General features: G+C 42.8%; 3 protein-coding genes across 4 annotated transcripts; all 3 read left to right on the top strand.

The window, feature by feature from the left end:
• The first annotated feature begins 2830 nt into the window (after window positions 1-2830).
• On the top strand, window positions 2831-11024 carry trabd (TraB domain containing). Of its 2 annotated transcripts, XM_071523694.1 has the most exons (10): window positions 2831-2953; window positions 3490-3530; window positions 3998-4064; window positions 5008-5174; window positions 5527-5667; window positions 6158-6268; window positions 6393-6532; window positions 7671-7843; window positions 8100-8196; window positions 8333-11024. In XM_071523694.1, the coding sequence occupies exons 2-10, from the start codon at window positions 3507-3509 to the stop codon at window positions 8502-8504; spliced, it is 1092 nt and encodes a 363-aa protein (XP_071379795.1). In that variant the 5' UTR covers window positions 2831-2953; window positions 3490-3506; the 3' UTR covers window positions 8505-11024. The 2 variants fall into 2 exon arrangements, with proteins under 2 accessions (XP_071379795.1, XP_071379796.1); XM_071523695.1 differs by lacking the exons at window positions 2831-2953; window positions 3998-4064 and adding an exon at window positions 4554-4672 and having other exon boundaries at window positions 3512-3536.
• Window positions 11025-11940: 916 nt separating this feature from the next.
• selenoo1 (selenoprotein O1) lies at window positions 11941-19020 on the top strand. Its single transcript, XM_071523690.1, has 9 exons — window positions 11941-12648; window positions 13791-13994; window positions 14198-14375; window positions 14941-15071; window positions 15623-15900; window positions 16154-16322; window positions 16546-16731; window positions 17046-17202; window positions 17636-19020. Exons 1-9 carry the CDS (start codon window positions 12095-12097, stop codon window positions 17858-17860), a joined length of 2082 nt encoding a protein of 693 aa, XP_071379791.1. The 5' UTR covers window positions 11941-12094; the 3' UTR covers window positions 17861-19020.
• Window positions 19021-19532: 512 nt separating this feature from the next.
• LOC139647729 (mitogen-activated protein kinase 12-like) lies at window positions 19533-22417 on the top strand. The gene is made up of 7 exons (XM_071523691.1): window positions 19533-19963; window positions 20886-21015; window positions 21295-21353; window positions 21497-21608; window positions 21709-21738; window positions 21935-21982; window positions 22235-22417. Exons 1-7 carry the CDS (start codon window positions 19845-19847, stop codon window positions 22400-22402), a joined length of 666 nt encoding a protein of 221 aa, XP_071379792.1. The 5' UTR covers window positions 19533-19844; the 3' UTR covers window positions 22403-22417.
• The last annotated feature ends 879 nt before the right edge of the window (window positions 22418-23296 follow it).

Raw genomic sequence — 23296 nt, 5'->3', positions numbered from 1 at the left:
CTGGTCGTAAGAGCGGATGACAGAACAGTTACAATTAGATGAGAAAATGATGTAAGTTCATAGAAGATAAACGTGACAGAGGTTAATGTATTTGATAGTGATCACCAGTGTATTGCTGTAGGAAATGATGTCACATTCATGTCTCAGGATGACTGTGTACAGCCAATCACCCTCCAATGAAACCAGCAGTGATTTGATTCAACAGGGTGCTACAGTGCAGGGTCAAAAAGCCTAATGAAAGGATAATAGGTGGTGAAGGATGAGTGAGCTTTAAAAAAAAAAAAAAAAAAAAACAACACACAGACTTCAGAAATGCATACCTGCAAAGAGGACTGCATTATGGCTTCAAACTAAATGTATTTTAAACACATATGATAACGCTTAGTCCCTTTATCCCCATAGCCAAGTAGACAGGTAGCTCACGCAATACACTTGTTGAGATCTGCACAATTAATATGCAAAAGATCACAATATATTTGTGGCAATAATGTATGCGCTTACAGCAACATGTCTTACGGTACACTTACATGTATACACACTGTATATGACTCAGTGTTTGTGGGGTGTTTAAAATATAAAACACACAAGTTTCATGGATTCATCATTGCCATTTCACCACTAATTAGAAGAGTATGAGATTTTGCCTCTGCTCCATCTGCACTGAATTAATAATAGGAAAATTGGCATATGTCCTATTGTAAGGAACATCAAAAAAAAGAACAGACTGACATGTGATCTGCAATGAAAGCGAGTCTTTGCGAGAAACAGTTCCACTTCAAACTTCAGTATGTCCATATTGCGCAGAAGAACTGACAGATGTGCTCAATAGGTACCAGACATCTTTTGATCACCTGGTCAAAAGGCAGTTTTGTGTGTGTTTTCCTCTTGAAGACTTGATAGCAACTCCAATATAATGAATGGAACTGGACTCACTGGTAGAGTGACTTTTGTGGTCTGCTGGCTTCTTGTGGGAGTGCTGTGATGTGAAGTTAATGAAGTGATGAGTAGATGTAGAATCGTTCTTCACTCAAACGTTGATTACATGATGACTAAGCTTTTGATTGTGCTTTACACCATATTACAACTCCACACTATTGAAAGAAATGTCATCAGCTGCTGCCGAGTCCGGCTCAGTCTAAATTTCATTCAGTAACCCTGTCTCTCACATTGTGCTGACATCAGCTTGATCACCAAAAAAAGGAACGAATGAATAGTTAGAAAAAATTAGTTGGTAGCGTTGTTATTCATATTAAAAACAAGTATATAAGATATGATAGCAGTTTTCACAGGGAACGAGTCAGTGGACAAGGGGATGAGTGCCTTCCACAACCTCCATACCGATTTCATACAGGACAGGTACTGTGTCTGCACTGACACGCTGATATGACATATACTGTAGTTTTGGACAGTGGTGTTGTCGGGGGTATACCAGGGTAGGCCTTTGCATGGTATACTCTTTCTTTGGGGCATTGAGTATTGGTCTGTTTACCATTGACTTGTATTGGAAGACAGCAATTTTCCCCAGTTCCTCAACTACCAGTTAATCCATAGTTTTGCAGAAAACAACATAAATAATTCATCTCATTCCCATGACACTGGTTGGCTCAATATCCCCTTGTTAGACTACTCAAGCACACTAAATGCATCCAAAAGCACTTTACGACTTGTAGCACAAGTGTGTGCGAGAGCATGTTATATGTTAACACAGCTCTGCTTAAACTGATTTTCTGTGTACACTATCTTAATGAGAGATTTTCACATTGAGTTTGCCACAGAGACAAATCTCAGACAGTCTTGATGAGAGTAAAAACGTTGTGGAGGGAGTCAAGGATTTTGACTGTAATATGAAAAATGTAATAATGAAAATCAATTAAAAAAAAATTTGTTTAAATAATTGTGGTTTTTGTGTCCCAACTCCAGACAAAGGTTAATCCAGTGGTTCTCAGTCCTGGTCCCCAGGCTTCCAAGAACGAATACATGCATTATTTGTCAGCACCATTTCAACACATAGTAACACATTACTGTGTTTCATGTCACCAAATGGAGTTATGCGTTGTCTTCTGAGGCGGGGTCACTTAATGTTGAAAAATGATCCAATTTTATATTACACTGTCATATAAAAAGTTTTTAGCCGATGCATAAAATATGGAAAAACAGATGATATCTCTTCAAATGAAAGTAAAAGAGGTTCAACTGTTGGAGTGTGTTTGCCCCTTGGATGTATGTTGATAGCAGTGCTCCCAGCTAACTGAAGCAATTTTGAACACAGTAAATTGTCATGATGGCAAAAACTAGGAAAATAAGGCTCAGGCTGAAAATAACTGGAATTAGGTGAATACAACTTACTAACAAGCTGGAATTTACCCTTTAAATAAATGGCTGCTGATGCAACATCTCTCTGTATTCCGATGATATTGATATTTTTAAGCAACAAATTGCTGCTCATAACACATTATTTAGTAGAAATTACACATTTGGTTTTTCATTTTCACATAACCAATACATTATGTGCTGGCATGACACACTGGTGTGTTCATTTGCCTAAGAGTGTTTGTGTAGAAATGGTTTACACATTTAATGTGTCTTAAGCAACACATGTGTTGTCCCTGGGCGCGGCCTACTCGCCAAATATGGTTACATTCTAAACAATGTGTCATTTTTGACATAAATCTCGTTAGTGTGTGCTGGTTTTCATTCTAACATCAATCAGGGACTGGTTTACACCTGGTACGAATACAATAACTAGCTGGTAGGATCGAAAATGAGCAGGGGGCCAAGATTGAGAACCACTGGGTTTATGAAAGTTTAGTCAACCAACGTAGCTGTTGCCAACCGCTGTTAAAAGATGAGGAAGAAGACGACAGGTACCAGAATGCACCGCGGCTGTCAGACAGTCGTGTGCTGCTGCTAGTGAGTGGCGAAGAGCAGACTGACAGACGGGCTGCCTTGCTCCGTAAGTTATATTTCTTTTTAGACAACTATCGTATATATTACCAAACACGTTGTATTTGAGAGTGGCAACATTTAATGGAAAATGTTATTTTTTCCGTGTATGGTTTGACTAGCTGGCGTTAGCGCACTAGCTAGCCTAACGTTACATTAGCTAGTATCGTTAGCTGTCACCATTCGCTAGCTAGCCAAACCGAAGAGCCTTCAGTAAACGCACAGATGTTTACCAGAAATAATGCTCGGTGGTTAGCAGACCTGCCCAGCAGGTCAGTTAGCAGTGCAAGCTCGCTGCTTAATTACAGTTAGTTGCTATAATGGCCTTGCCAATGTTAAAGTTACGTGTCTCTGAATTATTCTCACAAACAGTGACAGTCAACACTGTTACCAGTGCTGCTAGCGTTAGCTGCGTTAATACAGCTCAGCAAACGATAAGCAACGTCAGCACTTCAGTAACGTTGGACTCTTGTGACTGTCAAAAAAACGCATTTTCGTTTAGTGTAAGTCTAAATTAGTTTTCATTCTGCCTTCTATTCCACGCAGCTTTCAGTGCTTCAGTCATGGACCAAGACAACAATTCAGAGGTAGAGGTGTGTGTGTGTGTGTGTGTGTGTGCCCGAGAGAGAGAGAGAGAGAGAGAGAGAGAGAGAGAGAGAGAGAGAGAGAGAGAGAGAGAGAGAGAGAGAGAGAGAGAGAGAGATCTGTTTTGACAGATGTCCTGTTCACACTGGGGTAAGGGGACACACTGGGCAGCTTGTGTATTTTTGAATGACATGGCTGTGTGCTCTGTAAAACACTTACAATGTTAGGTTTTTCTTGTGCTAACTTGTTTCTGTCATGTCCCATGTAAGAAACCTGTAACAAAACTTTTGTACATTGCCCCAAGCAGGACAGTAGTTCTGAGCAAATAGTGCAAGTTTCTCAAGACTAGACATGGACAGGAATAAGCTCTTAAGCACTTGCTGATGCAAAGACACCAGCACTTGACATTTTGCACACTTTCGCTCATAGCTATTGATTGACTTTCTAATTTTCTGTCATGTTCTACCAGGACGAGTCAGTCGGCCCATCAGAGGATCCTGCGGAAGAGGAACTGCCTTGCCTTCCTCCAGGACTCTGTAAGTTAGGGTAGGGTTACGAAAGATGGGCCAGAAAGATGTTGTAATAGAATAGAGTAGGAATAGAGTCAATGTATCTGTTGGGTGACATCACCAGCCAAATGCTGGTAAACCTTGTCTGACACTGGTAAGTTTATCTTCCCAGCCATTTACTGTGGCATGTAACCAGACATTTTTTAAATGTCTTTTCTATTCTAAAACCCAATCTCCCTGGTAAAATAGTGAAAGTTCTTGAATTCCCCTGCCACTGTGCCCAGTGGAGAGAAATGAGGATTTGCCCACAGTTTTTGTTTAGTGCCCTGCTGCTGTGTGGTGCCCATACTCAGCATAGTCATATTGGTCATATCTTAAGAATGCAGTTCTTCCTGAAGGAAAGTGGCACAAAAGAACTGAATGCACAGGCAGTTTCATTTCTTTCTTCAATAATAGCCATAGACTAATGGTGCTTTCTACTTTTTATGTCCCTCCATCATGGTACATGGTATGCAGGACATTATGTCGTCATGATGGCGTCTGTCTGTCTGCCTGTAGACTTCTTGTGAACACAATAACTCAAGAACAATACATGATTAATACTTTATACTCACACCACAGGTTCCCCCTACAGAGTAGGTGATCTCAGTAGATTTTGGAGCACCTTGCTGCATAAATTTGCATATTGAGAAAAAAACGTTTTCCTTGAAACTACTATTACTCATTCATCCTTTAAGATACGGACCTCATATTAATACCACCCATGTGTTATGTGAAGACAAGTATGTTGGCATAGAAATATTTATTAAATACTGCAATAATTATTTTAATGATTAGCATAACTGGTAATGTTTAAGATATGGTAATTATGGCATGACATTAGGCAGCTTAAGTGCCTCTTGTTTCTGCTCTTTACCTCCTGTATTGTCCTGTCCACTAAATAATTCTCCCCTCTGTTGTTACTCTCTAGCGGATGCTGAGGCAATGGAGCTGCTATGGCAGGTGCGAGCCCAGCGCCGCCAGTCGTCCCCTAACCTCCCGGAGACGGTCACCTGTTTGACGGCCCCTGATGGCAGCCTCCTATACCTGGTGGGCACCGCCCACTTCAGCGACAGCAGCAAAAAGGATGTGGCCACGGTGAGCCAATGACAGTTTACAATAGGATTTTTACAGTACAATATTCCATTTACACCCCTTTTGAAATGTGATGGCTGTGAATTGTCAATGAAAATCAGCTTTTCCATGAATGTGGACAAGTGCTTTAGAGTAGCACCTCGAGGTGATGATGAGGTGGCCTGCCTGTAATTACTGTAATTAGGTTGCCATTCCTCTTTGGTGACACATAAACCTGTCTTGTTTTTTCCACACTGATTTTTGTCTTCACTTCATCTTCACTGTTCTCTTGCCATCTGTCTCTCTCTTATTCACCCTCTCTATCTCCCTCTCTTTCTCTCTTATACCCACTGCTGTCTCTCTCTCCCTTTCCCAGACGATCCGTGCGGTGCAGCCAGACGTGGTGGTGGTGGAGCTGTGCCAGTACAGGGTGTCTATGTTGAAGATGGACGAGAATACGCTGCTGAAGGAAGCCAAGGACATCAACCTGGACAAGGTTCAGCAGGCCATCAAACAGGTCAGCCTTGCAGAGGGATGAGAATTAGTACTAGTGGTAGGCTGAAAGAGAGCAAGAGGTAGATGTGGAAGAGGTAGAAAGGGAATAAAAAGGTGAGGGGGGAGGGGCAGAGAGGGAGAGGTGTGGAGAGGGGGATGGAGTAACAGTGAGAGAAAGAGACAGAGGGATATTGGCTGAATAAAGCAGTAATGGTGTTGTTCTGGACTCAGTCCAACTGTAACAGCTCTTATCCTGTGATGTAGAGCAGCAGTGAAGTGGCTCGCAGCATGCACTCTGTAATCATTGTTAATGGAGCAACAAATATCATTGATGCACAAGCAGGATTAAGTGTCAGTAAAGAGCTTTTCCTCTGTTCTGCTCTCATGTTGAGCATTTTGTCTACTCAGTTGTCCTAAAGTACCACTATGCAAGGGCATGGAATTAAAGAAATTTGGCTACTGTCAATAAAATGTAATCCTCTGTGCTTATTGCTTCCCTCTGTGTTTGTCAGAATGGGGTGATGTCTGGCCTGATGCAGATTCTCCTGCTGAAAGTTTCAGCTCACATCACAGAACAACTGGGCATGGCTCCTGGAGGAGAGTTCAGGGAGGCCTTCAAAGAGGTTACACACATACAGACACACACACAAAAAATGTATTACTGTATTATGCAAATTGGGTGATAATATCCCCCTTTGTTGTTTATTTTAATTCTGTTTATATTCTTTAATTTTTCTCCCCACACAGGCTGGACGGGTGCCCTTCTGCAAGTTCCACCTAGGGGACCGGCCCATCCCTGTGACGTTCAAGAGGGCCATCGCTGCTCTCAGTCTGTGGCAGAAGGCCCGCCTCGCCTGGGGTCTTTGCTTCCTGTCTGACCCCATTAGGTATCGACTGCCCTCGGTCACTCTTTTAAATACCTCGGTGTCATGTGAGCTTGTTTTCATCAGTGTTCATTGTTGGATACTACTGTATAAGGAAGAATAGAGAGATATCATGTTCTTGATTCTCATTAATTAAGAAATCTTGATGCTGCCAAGTTTTGGAGGAAAAATAAACAGGGAGGTTCCTGGAACCTGTCTTTTTGGCTCAACCAGTTAGTGTACACACAGCACATACAATGGCAGTGAATGGATTCACATGCCACCTCTTGCTATGCTTTTGCATGTCTAGGGTTCTTATGTCTAGGGTTTCCATTTTGTGGAAATTGTGGACAAAATCACAGAATTCCGTTTAAAAACGGAATTCAGACATCAAATGCAGAACATCACAGAACTGTGAGGTTTGGGGAAAATTGTGGTAGCGAGTAAACAGAAATTATGTTTTGAGCAATTTCTACCATCATCATGGCAAAAAAAGTCCATGCGTTTGTCATATGATGATAATGCCCAAAATTTGAAGCAACTGTCATTGGCGGTGCCTGTGCAACATTCCACAACAGCCTACATGCTCTTTCACCATACATTTATTTAAAAAAACAAAACAAATGCTGGCACAGACTGTTTAGAACGCCTACACAGATTTTCCAAAGTATGTGCAGCTCTGCCAATCCAGTCACTTTAAAAATGTTTGTGATCAGTTCTGACTGGTGCTGTGTGCTGGAAGCTCTCTGCATAATGTGAATGTGTGTCCATGATCATCTATTAGTCATCTTTTAGATGTACCCTCACGTTGCCCTTAACGCTTTCTGATCTATGAAATGTTTTGGCCTTTGAGGTGGTTCCAAAACAGAGTCTGGGCTGGAAAGTGAGTTTTGAAAGTCACAAAAATTGAGATTACCAGCATTTGAGTATAAAAATGCTTACAAATGTGTGAAAAACTGAATAAATGCAAAAATGGGGACATATAAAATGTAATTTCGGAAAATTAAAAAACAGATTTTACACATCTCTCTCTACTGTTTTCCCCATCTTTCTTCAATGTGTGCTGTCAAAAACAAAATACTTAAGGAGAGCTGATGGCCCTCTCTTAACAAACTAAAATACCTTTACATGCTGACTTACTAACTGTACGTGTGTGTTTCAGTAAAGAGGATGTAGAGAAGTGCAAACAGAAGGACCTGCTGGAGCAGACCATGTCAGAGATGATTGGCGAGTTTCCTGCTCTCCACCAGACCATTGTGGCCGAGAGAGACATCTACCTCACACACACGCTCCGCCAGGCTGCACGCTGTGTGGAGGCTCCCCCTAATGCCCAGAGTGCGTATTACACCATTCATTCAGCCACCAACCCATCTTGTGTAACATCACATAGATTTTTCGATCTGTCCGACCCTATCTTTTACTCCACCTAACTAAACTTGGTGTCTTTTTTCCCTTGACATGTGCATAAGATAATGGTCGAACTTATCTAACAAAACATTGGTTGTAATTAACAATAGAAATATAGTGTAGCTGGTTGTCGGAGTGGTTGTCAGATGCATTTTGTAACAGTGCATTATGTCTTCCTCTGTAGAAGTGCCTGCTGTTGTGGTGGGAGTGGTTGGGATGGGTCATGTCCCAGGCATAGAAAGAAATTGGGACAAGCAGCTCAACATTCATGAGATCATGAGGTATGTTTTTGTGTCATATTGTTTTGACATTATACGACATAGATGGTCAGTAATAGAAACACTTAAAATGTATATGATTTTACATAACAGTTTCACAGCTGCTCTCTCTCACTCTCTCTCTCCCTCTCTCCCTCAGTGTTGCACCTCCCTCACGCTTCGGCCAGGTCTTATGCACAGTCATAAAGGGTGTCATGATAGGAATGCTGGGATATGCCTGTTATCGTGCTGGAGGGGGTTTGGGTAGAGCCGTACTGTCTTTCCCTGCTGTCCAGTCGTTACTGGAGAGTCTGCGGCCGCCCTCTGCTTGACCCCGGTCCTCTTCCCTAACCCCCGCATCTGTGACACGATTCTTGAAATATTAAAACGATGCATCTATCACCAATGGCCTTAACTACAGGAGGTGAGGCTGGAGGAAAGGGTTCACCGGCCCACGCTATGAACTAACAAGGACCTCAGGGGGTCTCAGAGCCTCCCACCTCGTATTGATGTCCCTGTAGACACAGCAGGGTCGTACTGCCAAAGAAACCATGACAGTACTCTTCATTTTCTATCATATTTTGAGCAAAACCTGGATTTTGTAAGGTTTACAAATGCCAATTATTCTTTTTGCGTAGATTTGCCGTTTTCCTCACCATTCCTTTTAATGACTTAAACACAGGTTTTAAGATGACTCACAACTTTTTTTTTTTGACATCAGTGATTGCTTTGACAAGCGCCATCTTTAGGCTGTATGAGGTGTCATCTTCAGTCGCCTGCCCTGATATGTTTGAGCCATTTTCTGAGAGGCACACTTTTCTAATACTGTCTCCTCTTTATTCCTTCTTGGATCCTGGCGACAACCAAAATTTGTGGTTATTGGCCCATTGCAAGTCCAGCACTTTATAAGAGATTAGGTAGAGTCTTGTACATACAAGTGAAAGGAAAAAGAAAGTAAACCAAAAGTAAATTGTAGTATACAAAGACAAACCAAGAAATGTTAAGTGCATAATGTTAGTACCCTATAAACACCTTCAATTTATCCAATTGGTGCTGACACCCTAAACCTATCATACCAACCCCCTTTTAAAATGTCAGTGTCAAAAATGCATGAACATTAATTGTAAAGTCAACTTTTCTTTTTTTCATGACTCCTGAAAAGTCAACTTTTTAAAATGCATATTCTTTCCAGGTCACCTACAGGATTAACATAAAGCAAGATTAATTGATTTCCCAACTGCACGGTCCTGCCCACATCAACAGACAAGTGCCTCATATTGCAGTTCTAAGGGCTTCATGGAGAATTCAATGGAAAAATCCAGAAAGGCAAAAATGTATGTAATATGCATCTTACACATACTTCAACCAAATGGTTAATGCAAGTTCATAAGATTCTGTACTTATATTACTGATAGATATTTTGAATGAATTACCATAATATAGGCCTATTTTTATGAATACTGTTGGCCTAAATGTGGATATTTAGTTGTTTGTGTTCTCTTGGTTTGAATTGAAATGGTACCATGGCCCCTACATTTTATAATCACTCATACATTCAGTGGAAACCTGACATGGGATTGGCTTAAATGTGCCTCAGGATGAGCAATGTATTTACTTTGTGATTTGTATATTTGATTGTACCTCCAATATGAGACACCTTCAAATTTTTTGCTTGAAACACAACTGGCTCTGTCTGAGTAACGGCTCATACTGGATATAAAAATATGCACCTTGTAAAGAAAGCCATCTATAAAACCTCAACATGGGGACATCTGACATTCAGAATAGCGACATGCTTCTATGATATGTACCCCTATGCATTCTTAGCACTTCCAGTCTCTGATTGTAAAATAACATGTGGAAGTGGAGTCACTGAATAGATTGTTTCCCTCAAATTGTGGATAGAACTTGACCATAATACATTTTCTCAATAGAATTCCCATTCAGGGAAAGTTGTTGTGGTCTTGTTTTATCTATATGAAGGAAACTGACGATGAGTGAGATGGGTCAGGGTTGGGAGTTAAAGCCTTACACTGCTATCACTGCTGCTGCCTTTGACCCTCAGATTGCCTCCACTGCTGAGGCTTATCATCAGCGTTGACCTGTGCCCCTATGTACGGTGTGTGTTGCACATGTGTAAAACTGACTGGATGAGATCTAGCCTATGTCTATAATTTGGGAGGTTTTCCCACAGTGCAACAGTCTGAATGAGTGGTTGATGTGGATACAAGGCTATAAACATTGATTTTGAATAAGGTGTTGATTTCCAGATCTAGTCCCGACTCTGTGCTGAAATAATTGTATGTACAGTACTAATCCTTTAGAGGTATTTATGTGAGATATTAAAATATAGCTTGGTTACTTTGTTAAATTTGTAAAATGGGTCAGTGAGTTAATGGGGAACTTGAATGATTGAAGCATTTTGATCTTAGAATGTCTTGCCAAGTTATTAAGACTCACTGCAAAGTATCCACACCCTGCCATCCCCATAATTACATTAAACTCAGATAATCTATATCTTCAAATGGTACATGAATTCTCTTGCTGGAATGAGAAATAAGAACGGTGAAAATTAAGGATGTCTCCTGGTCCCTTAGCAGCATAATGCAGTCAAAGTTGAAAATATGTTTCCCACTCATATGATTTCCAAAGGTGTTATCTGTGTTTGACTGTTGTTGAGAGAAAGCCGTATGAATGCCTGTATATGTTGTCCCTGTATATCTGTCTCCAAAAAGGTGTCTTTCCCACGTCCTTCAGTAGTATTGTCATTGTTAACAAACCAAACATTGAAGCCTAAATTCTGTATTGAATTATACAACGTTTTAAGTAAAGATAAACTATAGTTGCCTCAACTGACCCTTTGCCTTTTTATTCATTATGTTTTCGGGTTGTCCGTACGTCCGTCCCATTCTCGTGAACGCGATATCTCAGGAACGCCTTGAGGGAATTTCTTCAAATTTGGCACAAACGTCCACTTGGACTCAAGGATGAACTGATTAGAATTTGCTAGAATTTGGTGGTCACTGTGACCTCACAAAAGACGTTTTTGGCCATAACTCAAGAATTCATACGCTAATTGTGACAAAATTTCACACAAATGTCTAGGGATAAAGGTATAGGATAAAATGATGAAGTGATGACATTTTTTATCCAAGATTTCAAAGGTCAACTTCACTGTGACATCATAATGTTTTGCTTACCATTGTAGCTGAGAAAACGATTTTGAGTCATTCTACAAAAACGGTGGAAGTGCTGTCACTTTTGCAGACACCAAAATGCTTTAAGTTGACCTAATTATCACATTAATTGTATATGTTCAATAAATACTGTCCTTGCAATGATAAAACAAAGTTTATTGGCGGAGGCATACAGCCGCGAGGCGGTTATTTCTAGTTTCACCCTATAGCATATCACTAGGTGCACAGATCTCAACATCATATGCACTTATCACTTTGATAACCAAGCTGTCTGAGGAGCATTTTTATGACCATACTTAGTGACATATTGTATCGTATAAGGTCAGTACATTATGTGTTGGGATTGGCGTAAGGATAACATTATTTCACTGCATACTTGGGAATATTTACCCTATCAGTGGGTGCAGTCGTTTAAGGACTCCCGGTCGGGCACTGACACCGACTGGGCGGAGTCTGCACTTGATTTTGAAAGCCTGCTCGCTCTGAATCAGCGGGGAGCGAATAGAGAGCCTCCTTAAGCGGGAGCCTTTAATCGAGTGCACCCATTTATTTAAGTCTCGGTGTCTAGTGTTTGGTTCCGCCTTTAACATCGTTTCCAGTAGGACCAATAATAAAGTAACACCACCCATTACAAATATCCGCTGTCTGTTGCAGGATTATGAAAGCATGATTCGGAAATATTTTCCTGCGCAGGCGACTATAAACAGACAGATGGCCTTGGTCGGATGGCTTATCTAGGTGTTCGTCTGACAGCAACACGCGTTTCTCTCCCCGGTGTGGTTCTGATCAGACTTCTCGGTACCGTCGGGATGGACGACATGGGTCTGGCGATGAGTCGATCCCCGCTGGAGCGGCTTGACTTCGACAACGTCGCCCTGAAGAAACTTCCCCTGGACCCGTCAGATGAGCCGGGGGTGCGGATGGTGAAAGGAGCGTGTTTCTCCCGGGTCAAACCGCAGCCGCTGACCAAGCCCCGGTTCGTGGCGGTGTCGGATGAAGCCCTGGCGCTGCTCGGGCTCAGCGGGGAGGAGGTCATGGACGATCCGCTCGGCCCGGAGTATCTGAGCGGCTCCAAAGTGATGCCGGGGTCCGATCCCGCCGCACACTGCTACTGCGGACACCAGTTTGGCCAGTTCGCCGGACAGCTGGGGGACGGGGCAGCCTGCTACCTGGGCGAGGTGAAGGTGCCGGCCGGGCAAAGTCCCGACCTGCTGCGGGACAATCCAAGCGGCCGGTGGGAGATTCAGGTGAAAGGAGCTGGACTGACACCTTACTCCAGGTGCGAGAGGTTTTGCAGTCTCTTAAACACTGAATCAGTCATTATCATGGGCAGTTTGTGCAGAGCTAGAATAAGATGTTGATTTCCATTCCACTGATTTCCATACATTAATGATTTTACACACCACTCTACACTGAGTGTACAACATTCTAGGGTCATTTATGAACACTGGTGGGGTGAATCCAGGTAAAAGTCAATAGCCCATATTCATTTCCTTTTACCTATCTATACCAATCACAAATGTGATAGCGTTTCTAGGACTGTACGTTACAGGTTGAAGTATTATTCGCCACAGACTATCGGTAAGGTGCAATACGGTGCAATACGGGAAACAGGATGAGGTCACTTAGATTTCAATTCATGTAAGGTAGGCTACGTAACAGCACAGTATGGCAGTACACACCCACTTCAGTCTGTCTTTGAATAATTGTATCTATAAATGTATGTGTGTGGTCTAAATAAGAAAGAAATTAAAACAAAGATAAGCAAAACATGTCTATGTATATAGCCTAGTCTATTTAAATATTACATTTTCGTACTCCCAACTCCAAGCTGTCCATTCTGCCCCTTCTAGTTCTATTTGTCTAAGTTACATCACTACAAATCAATGCACTATATGATTACACCTCATGAATGCGCATTTAAGCATACAACAAAATAAACAGAGATAAGCTACATACTGGCAAGAGTACATTTACATATCTATAGGCATTAGTCTTATAAATACACAGAAAATACACTTTACGGACATCCAGTAACTCATAAACTAAGTTCCAGTAGAAACAAAGGTTAGACGCTTACTTTTTTTTGTCAATGACGCACACGACTTGTGAAGATAGAACTGGAGCTGGGTTTCCATAAATAACAGAAGATTTATTATAACTCTAGTCTGCTGGAGTGCTGCTCTGTAGGTAAGACGCACTGCGCTTTCCGTGTGGATGATTTGTGGCTGTCACAAAACAGCGCACTGCACACAGGAAATCTAGGTAAAGATAAGCAGAAGTGTTAGAGAAGGATTCTAAAGTTTTGTTACTTAAGGTGTGGATTGTGCAGAAGGGGCTGCAACTCAACACCAGCAAGGAAGATGTCCCCGATATTTTGAACATTAAGTGTATTCTGTCCCCCTCCCCTCTCCTCCCTAGACAAGCTGATGGCCGCAAGGTGCTGCGCTCCAGTATCAGGGAGTTCCTGTGCAGCGAGGCGATCTTCTTCCTGGGTGTTCCCACCACCAGAGCGGGCTCAGTCGTGACCTCGGACAGCAGGGTCATACGGGACGTGTACTACAGTGGGAACCCCCGCCATGAGAGATGCTCTGTGGTCCTCCGCATCGCCCCCACCTTCCTCAGGTGAGTGTCCCCCTCCATCTCTCATGGTACGATGTGAAATGCACTACCTGGACGTTTGAGCTCCTTGAGCAAGCAGCAAGTATGCACACAATAGCTGTTTGTCTTGTCTTATTTGTCTTGCGTTCTGTCTACCAAGTACTTGTTTACTCTGTATCTTGGCTTGTGTGTGTGTGTGCGTGCATGGTTGTGCATTGTGCGAGCAGGTTTGGATCCTTTGAGATCTTTAAGCAGGCTGATGAGTACACAGGCCGACAGGGTCCCAGCTATGGACGCGATGAGATCAGAGGTCAGATGATGGATTATGTCATTGAGATGTTCTACCCCGAGATCCAGCAGAACCACCCAGACAGGGTGGAGAGGAACGTGGCTTTCTTCAGAGAGGTAAGGGGCACCGGCTCCCAGATCATCCACACACAAGTCTCAAAAATAAGACTCAAAACTGCACTCTAGCAATAGCCATAAGTCCAATATGAAACAATGTAATGAGTCATGACTTGATTTAATAATAGGTCGATTGTTTTTGTAAGATTTACTCAAATCAGTATGTAGCCTGTTGTGGTTCAAGGCCTGACCTTTTTGTTTGGAGCCAAGAACACTTGGATCCTCTTATCCTGTTAAGCTGCTGCAGACGGTTCAGTGGCAGCCTGACCGCAGTGCATGTGCTGAGTCACTGGGCCCTCTGCTTTCTATTAGATTAAAATATTAACAAGGCATTACCTTCTGGACAGAGACATTTGACATTTCCTCATCTAATCAGTGAGGAAGAATATCATCTATCCTCCCTCAGTGTTGTTATGTTCTTCTTTTGTGTGAGTTACAGAGAGACAGATTTGTTTCTTCTGTCACATAGAGATGTGACTTTTTTGGTTCAAAATGTCAGTTTTTTAGACACACAACTCATTCATCTGTAATGGGAGGTTACTGTTTTCTGTTTTCCTGCATGTAGGTGGTGCTGCGTACAGCTCGACTCGTGGCCCAGTGGCAGTGCGTAGGATTCTGCCATGGAGTCCTGAACACCGACAACATGAGCATTCTGGGACTCACGCTGGACTACGGTCCATACGGCTTTATGGACAGGTCAGATGTCTTACAGAATGTTTGTCATCAAGGAGAGTGGACTGTTAATCAGGGTTATTTTTGCACGGCTACAGTATGTATCAACCATACGACAGGAATGCCATACCTGTCTGAGTGGTCAAACTCCACTGCCTGTAGATTTGCCCTTTTTGCCCAAATACAATTCTGGTGTTTGGTGTGGACACTTCTCCACCTTCAGGAAGTCAAGAATCAAAACTTAAAAGTGAAATACAAACCTGTCTCCAAAATAGCAGTGAATGAGCTGGACTCACCAACGTTAATTGTCAAAAGAATGATGTACTAATGCACAAATGTTGACCATAGAGGACATCAGGCTATGCCGTCATAAATCTACAGGACCATCAGACAGGCAGCAACATGCACCAGTCACCCTGTTACATGATTTCTGGGTATTGAATATCAAACTTTTCAATCAGTTACCTCTTGCTGCCATTTGGGGCCGCCAGCGTGCAAATTTGCCTAGTGCAGCTTTAACTTCATTCTTAATTATTCATCAGATTTTCTAAAATGTATTCACTTATCCCTCCCAGGTTTGATCCAGATTTCATCTGCAATGCCTCAGACAACTCCGCCCGCTACTCCTACCAGGCCCAGCCGGCTGTATGCAGGTGGAACCTGGGGAAGCTAGCAGAGGCCCTCGCCCCAGAGCTGCCGCCGGAGCGGGCCGAGGCCGTCATGGAAGAATACATGGATCTCTACAACGGCTTCTACCTGGGGAACATGAGGAAGAAGCTGGGCTTGCTGAGGAAGGAAGAGCCTGAGGATGAGATGCTGATCACTGAGCTGCTGCAGATCATGCACAACACAGGTTGGATGAGAGTGGCAGAGCATTATATATTGCATGACATGTATGAAGGAGGCCACAGAGTCTTTGGAGAGATCATATTATGTTCTAGTGAGAGGAGATTCACAATACATTCTATACAAACTTTATATTGGTTATCGAACATAAACAGCATAAACAACTACTGGTACAGCAGGACCAAGCAACATATTTTACCATTATTGTTTGGAAATTGACTCACTCTCTCTGATCCCCACCTCTTCTGTCCCCCCTGCAGGCGCCGACTTCACCAACACCTTCCGCAGCTTGAGTCAGATCTCGTGTCCCACCGAGGCAGAAGGTGAGGGAGAGGAGGGCGTTGTCACACAAGCCACAGACCTGCTGCTGGAGCAGTGTGCCTCCCTAGAGGAGCTCAAGACTGCCAACAAACCAACTATGGATCCACGGTGAGCAAGTCAAGGCAGCTACAGACCGCTCACACTATTCATAAGTTATGACTGACTTCATGCTGTTTCATACAGAACCTAGTTAACATGTCAGAGTGACTGTGGGCCACTTTGGTTGAGTTGATAACAAGGCAGTGGGATAGAGACAGAGCACAGATCGTTGTTTCTCCTTTGCTCAGCTCTTTTGCTCTTCACGATTCCCTTGTCTGTCTGTTGTTGACAGTGAGCTGGCGATGCTGTTGTCAATGGCCCAGAGCAGCCCGTCACTATTCCACATGATCTCAGACAGGAAGACAATAGCCAGACAGCTAGAGAAGCTCAGCAAACTGAAAGACCTGATGGAGACCAGCCAGGAAGAGCTGAGGACCAAACACGCTGAGGAGTGGACCCGCTGGATCACCTGCTACAGGTAGAGGGATGAAGATTAATTAGATTGGTGTAGGCCCCGAAAGGAGAAAGGGAGGACGAAATGCAATTGACATGTAAAACAAGAGTAGAGGGAGTGGAGGAACTGTACAACAGACAAAATTAAGCCTGGAGGGAGAAAAGCAAGGAAGGGACGAGAAAGATGTTGGGTGGATGAAGATGGGTGGAAGTGTGACTGATAAAGGGGCAGACAGAGGGAGGAGGAAATGGGGGGGGGGGGGGGGGGTGCTGACTCTGTTGTTCCGTTGCTGCAGTGACTCATGGGCTGTTTTTGACTGAGTGTTATCACTGCTGCAGGAAGCGTCTGGCTCGGGAGCTGGAGGGCCAGAGCGACGTCCAGGCGGTGCAGGAGGAGAGGGTGAGGGTGATGGACAGCACTAACCCGCGTGTGGTGCTCAGGAACTACATTGCCCAGAATGCAATAGAGGCTGCTGAGAATGGAGACTTCTCTGAGGTCAGGCTCTGATGCACGGTGATGTTTTGTTGTCAAACTCACTAGGTTAAAAACTTAATAGAATGTAATGTACTTTTTTTATATTTGAGTGTCAATTTACTCTTATGCTGTAAGTGTGTGTTTGCTTTGTATTTGCAGTTAGAAAAGTAATTAAAAAAAACTTTGTTGCCAGTGATACCACATGCATTTAATGGTTTATCAGAAAATGTTTCTACTTAAGTCAAATTTTCATATGAATAATGAATTCAAAACTAACATTGCATTTGTGAGAGAAATCTCAGGTAGCAATATGTGTTCAAAAAATACATCCTGTTAATTCCCAGCAACTTAGAACTTCCTCATTTAAGTTCAGCATGATCCCCTTTTGCTTTCTCCAGCCTTGTGTTTCACTTTCGTGGATTTCACCTGCTCTCTCTCCCTGTCTGTACGGTAGGTCCAGCGGGTGCTCAAGGTTTTGGAGAAGCCTTTCTCTTCCCAGCCCGGTCTGGAGCTTCCCGCATCGATGGGCCAAGATGGAGCAAAGCAGCAGGGAGAGAGAGACGAGGGAGAGGAGGAGCAGCAAGAAGCGGCGTCTACATCAGCCGACAAAAATCCTGTTCCCTACGACAGCAAGCCCCCAGCATGGGCACGCGAAATCTGCGTCACCTGATCTTCGTAATGTCTTCCTCGACAGTTAGCTAGCCTGCCTAAAGTGATAGAGAGAGTTGATTGGTCTTTCCCTCATATGTCTTTTAATGCCCCTCCCCTCTGTTACCTTCACTGTACAGCTCTCTCTATTGCTTCGGCAGGCAGTGTCATGGAAGGCAGCATGAGGCAAGACACCCCAAAGGCAAAATAGTCAATACACTAGCTAAGCAGAGAGGGAATGAGTTGAGGTTTGTTGCTAAATATATATTCACTAAATATATATTATTACAAATATGAAATCGCCATGTCTGATGTGAAGCTATTTACCATCTGTTAAACTTTGCAAAGAAACTTGTTCCCTCTCTGCTTTGTGTTTGGCTAGTTATTAATGAAGACTCAGGCAACCAGTCCTACAGTGACCTGTCTGAGTCTGACAAACCAGGGAGTGTCACCTCAATATTTACCAAATATGATGTGTGTGAGTGAGTAGATGATGAAAAGTATGTTTTGTGGGGATGTATGAGAGTGAAAGGGAGTATTTACACTTGATTGACTAAGCCGCAGCTGATAACACGCACAGTATACTCACAACATAATAGAAGACATCACCTTTTGCCATTGTCATAGTAGCATTTTCATAGGCACTGAACCACACAACGTCACATTATGTAGTCTGTTTTCTCATATATTTGAGAACATATTCAGGAAGCATTGGAACTGCCATTGTGAACCAGAGTCAAGTCAAGAAAAAAATGGGAACTGTATGTTTGACTGTTAAGTGAATTTGTGACCATACAAACTGTTATAATGGAAAAGAAATGGGAAATGAAATAATGGGGGGAAAAAAACATTAATTCCCACTTATTACTTTGTCTGGGCTGCAGTGACTGCTGATAGGGCCGATGCACCACTGATCATATCTCCTGTTATCTGAATCATGGTCGATCTTTGAGGAGATTCTTGGTGGGATCAGAGATGATCTGTTGGTTTGACAAAAGAGTGCAGAGCTCTTTTATCATAAGAAAGCCATCAAACCTTCACTTTTTTGCTAAAACGATGTGACAAATTGACATGAAATGAGATTACAGTTGCGATAGAGTTTTATTTTTCCTTAATAAATAAGAGATATACAATTGAGAGCTTCTTCAGTTATAACCTTAACCTTTCCAAATAAATTACGCTGTCAGTAAACGTGTGTATACTGTGTGTTCTTATTTTCATTATGTTGCTGAATGCATACCTGCCATGACTTTAATTTCTGGAACTGAACTCCACCTCTAAGTGTGTGTTACATAACTTTACTTGGGATGGACTGATGTTTCCACTCCTATAGCTATTCACAGTAGATTGCTCCATAATGATATAGATAAACTTAGTTCAACTAGATTTTCCTATTTGTTGAAATGTCATATAGGCTTGGGCCTTTCAGTTTGACTGCTCCCTTCAACATGTTGGCTGATTTTGTACAAATGTATACTGTTTCTTGTGTGTGTAATGCAGTGTAGTGTTTCTCTAACCGCATAGTTGCGTGTGGAATGTCAACACCCCTGGGCGTCAGACGCTGACGCGGGTCCCAGCAAGCCCTGAGCATACCTTACCCCCACACCTGTTTAAAGGCATACGAAATGTGTTTCAGACATGTTCCTGTTTACACAGTTTAAGACTACTGGCAATGCGGAATAAACAGTAATTCAGTTCCCATGTAACTAGGGCATACAGGTTTGGTTGTTATCCAAAATGCGCGCACCTGACAATACATTTCACAGTAATCTGGTCAGCCCAGTCTCGTGTTACTCACATTTCAGTGAGTCTCCTTGTCTCACCGTGCTTTACAGGCCTACAGCAGCACTCGGGAGTGGCTTTTAGTGACCTCAGGGTGCGCCCTGCGCTGTTGACGCGCTGCGCAATTATCGAGGGTGAAAGCATAGGTGGGATGTGGGACAATGGGTGTGTAGGACGAAGAGACAAAATTGCCACCGGATAATCACTAGACTCCTTATTTAGGTTTAAATAAGATGTCTAGTCGAGTCAGACCCGGCTACTGCCGCCAAGACGTCAACAAAACCACATGGGAAGTACCGGTGCGGTACCGGGATCTGAAGCAGGTGGGGACGGGGGCTTACGGGACGGTATGGTAAGTGAAATTAGCGAATTCAGGGCAAGCAAGGGACAAAGCAATAACACTTTGATCACACTGCTGTCTTATGTAGAACATGGTAACAAAGCAAGCGGCAGGACAGATGGTGCCACCGGTGGCTCGGCTGCTGTGCTGTGCCATATTGAACAGCAGTGAAACAAAAGAAAAAGTAGCTTGCGCCCCGCTGAACACATGCTGCTTCACTTCCTTGTATGATGGGGACACTTGTACCTCCGCTGTGCACTGGCCACAGGCATTTTGACACGTTTATCCCCGATAGTTATCTCACAGATTATTCAAATATGAAGAACGCATGCAGATTGCTTAGTGAAATGCTCTTGTGAAATTATTTCTAAGATGCGCTCACTGAAGTTTATATGATATACATGTTTACACCGATGAACAGCAGTGTTGGAAAACCTTGTGGTCTACAGTTGCACTTAAGGCGTCCCACGCATAATATCTTTGTGCGTCTCGCAGCATGAAGTCCCCATTGTTGTTATCAATGATTAACCCTGTGGGCGGATCCTAAACTGTGTTGACTGGCTGAATGCCCCTTAGTAACACATGATCGACTCTAATTGTGGTCGAATACAAACTGGAGATGGAGCTGCCTACTAGACCCAGAGATTAGGCTATACTGCTTGGCTGTAGACATAGGGAAAGGGCTGGTGCGATATATGGTTAGACTTACCTTACATACCTAGATCTGAAGATAGGATAGATAAATCATACCCAGATCAGAAGATAGGAGAGATAAATCATACCCAGATCAGAAGATAGGAGAATCCTTGTTTCACTGATCACAGAGGAGGCCATACAGTGATTCATGAACTGATGGGATATTGTTTCATCATGCTAGTGATATTACGGACTCTTTGGAGGATATCGTCTTACACCCTCTCATTCCTCCCCCCAGCTCAGCATTGGACTCCAGAACAGGAACCAAAGTGGCAATCAAGAAGCTCCACAGGCCTTTCCAGTCCGAGCTCTTCGCCAAGAGGGCCTACAGGGAGCTGAGGCTCCTCAAACACATGAAACATGACAATGTGAGAATCTGAGAACACCATAATCAGTTCATAGTTCAGGGGTCCAGGCCCTCAGGTCTGCAGCTAGTGCTGCAGTTACGCTGTTTTAGATTAGTGCAATGATTTTACACTGCTGACTCGATAGAGACTAGCCAACTGAGTATTCAAATGGTTTTTAATTTCCAATGAGCCAAGGGATATACGATTGTGGATTCTTTCTGTTAGCACAATCATTTCAGTTAATATAAGCCTTTGTGTGAGGCTTCTGTATTGTATTTCATTTATTTCCCTCTGGTGCAGGTGATTGGCCTATTAGACGTGTTCACTGCTGACCTCTCTCTGGACAGATTCCATGACTTGTGAGTACGGGTTATTTTTCTGGCACAACCCTCAGGATTGTATTACACTCTTCACTGAACAGTGTTGTGTATATATACACAGCTCCTGCCAAAATAATTTCAGAGTTGGAAAGTATCTTAATCTTAATGTTTTCTTCCTCAAGTTATCTGGTGATGCCCTTCATGGGGACAGATCTGGGGAAGCTGATGAAGCTGCAGAGGCTCTCAGAGGAGAAAATTCAGTACTTGGTTTATCAGATGCTCAGAGGGCTTAAGGTACTTTCAGCATGCTATGCACAATGTAGTACTTGAATAATTAACTTGAGTTTAATTATTCTTTTGTTGATTCAATCCCTGTTCTATTCTTTTACAACAGTATATTCATTCTGCTGGTATAATTCACAGGGTAAGTGAGTTACTTATTTTAATGGTGTGTGTTTGAGATTGTGTTGACACATGCTTACTTAAGTGAAAAGATAAATGTTTCCTATAGGAACTAACACCTTCCTCATTTTATTACTCTGTTATGACTTTTTTTTATTTGCGACTGACTGAAACTAGACTCACGATTTGAGTTACTCCTTTCATATCAACTTTTGCAGGACCTCAAACCAGGAAATCTTGCCATCAACCAAGACTGTGAGCTCAAGGTACAGTGAGCACAATACATAAAGCACACACCCAGGGCCCTGATAACCAAAATACACACAACCAGGTGTGTGTCTCATTGGCTTCTGAATATTGAAGCTATGGTGTTATAATCTAAAAATAGACGACCTGTAACTATTGAAGCAATTTCCGATGCACAGCTGTTTCATTGCTCCTATTAAAATGATCAGGGAGTGGTAAGGTGATGTACTTAGCTGTATCTAAACATACTGTCTCCTGTCATTTCATGCCAGATCTTGGACTTTGGTTTGGCGCGGCAGGCGGACAGTGAGATGACGGGGTACGTGGTGACCCGCTGGTACAGAGCCCCGGAGGTCATCCTGAGTTGGATGCACTACACTCAGACTGGTGAGGCACCCGCTCGCATCCTGCTGCATCCTGCTGTTAGGGTCCTGCTTTAATTCAGGGATCTTGGTCCACTTTTCAGTGTCAGCAGTTTTGGAAGTATGTAAAAAAATTTCTAGTCCAGTTTAATGTAAACTGGCTACAATGTGGTGCATATGAAAGGTTTGGCTTTGACAGATTTAGGGTCAGTTAAAGGAAAAACCCACTCTCTGATACACTGACACTGGTATATATCATCAATCTGTGATGTTCGTTGCATTGCAGGAGTCATTTTGTGATCAAGTGTCAATTAACTTTTTTGGTGTACCCACTTGACCTCAACCTAGGCCATCTACCTCTACTTCAGTTAGTGATTCCCTACATTTCCCAGAATGCCCCAGAGAACGTTTCACATCAGTGGAATTAGAGGTGAACTTGCTGCATTCAGCTGTGGGTTATACATGTAGGTGGAGAGTGCGATGGCGATGTGATATAGCGTAGTAAGAGCGAGAGAGCAGGAGTTTTTCCAGTCGAGAAAAAATGAGTCACGTTCCTTACTCAAAACACAACATGCCTCGTGGCTGCATTGCATTTTGGTCTATTGAGGCTGCTGTCAGTGGAGAAATTGGTGCCTCTTCTATGATGGATTTCTCCCTGTATGATTGTTGAATGTCGTGCAAAATGATGAGTCTAGAAAGAAGATTATGAGGGACTGACACAAAAACTTGATGTTTACTATTGATGTTTTAGATAGCTTTCTACTAAAAACAATTTCTGCTAATTTTCTGCTATAAAATCCATAGCTGCATTGCAAATATCTTGACATGACATATTGTCAAAGTTTGGCCTGTTTTTGGGAATCACCACCAAAAAATGCACCACTAAACAATAAAATGGGCCCAGAAATGCAACAGACATCACCAATAGCTGTTTTTGTAGCACTAATAAAGTGCTTTAGGGTGGGTTTTCCT

This window comes from Centroberyx affinis, unplaced genomic scaffold (genome assembly GCF_046629955.1).
Source record: "Centroberyx affinis isolate AG114_WGS23_722 - 3 ecotype Tasmania unplaced genomic scaffold, CSIRO-AGI_Caff_v1 ptg001106l_1, whole genome shotgun sequence".
Classification (NCBI taxonomy): Eukaryota; Metazoa; Chordata; class Actinopteri; order Beryciformes; family Berycidae; genus Centroberyx; species Centroberyx affinis.
Note: the sequence above shows the minus strand (reverse complement) of the source record. Positions and strands in the feature narration are given on the sequence as shown.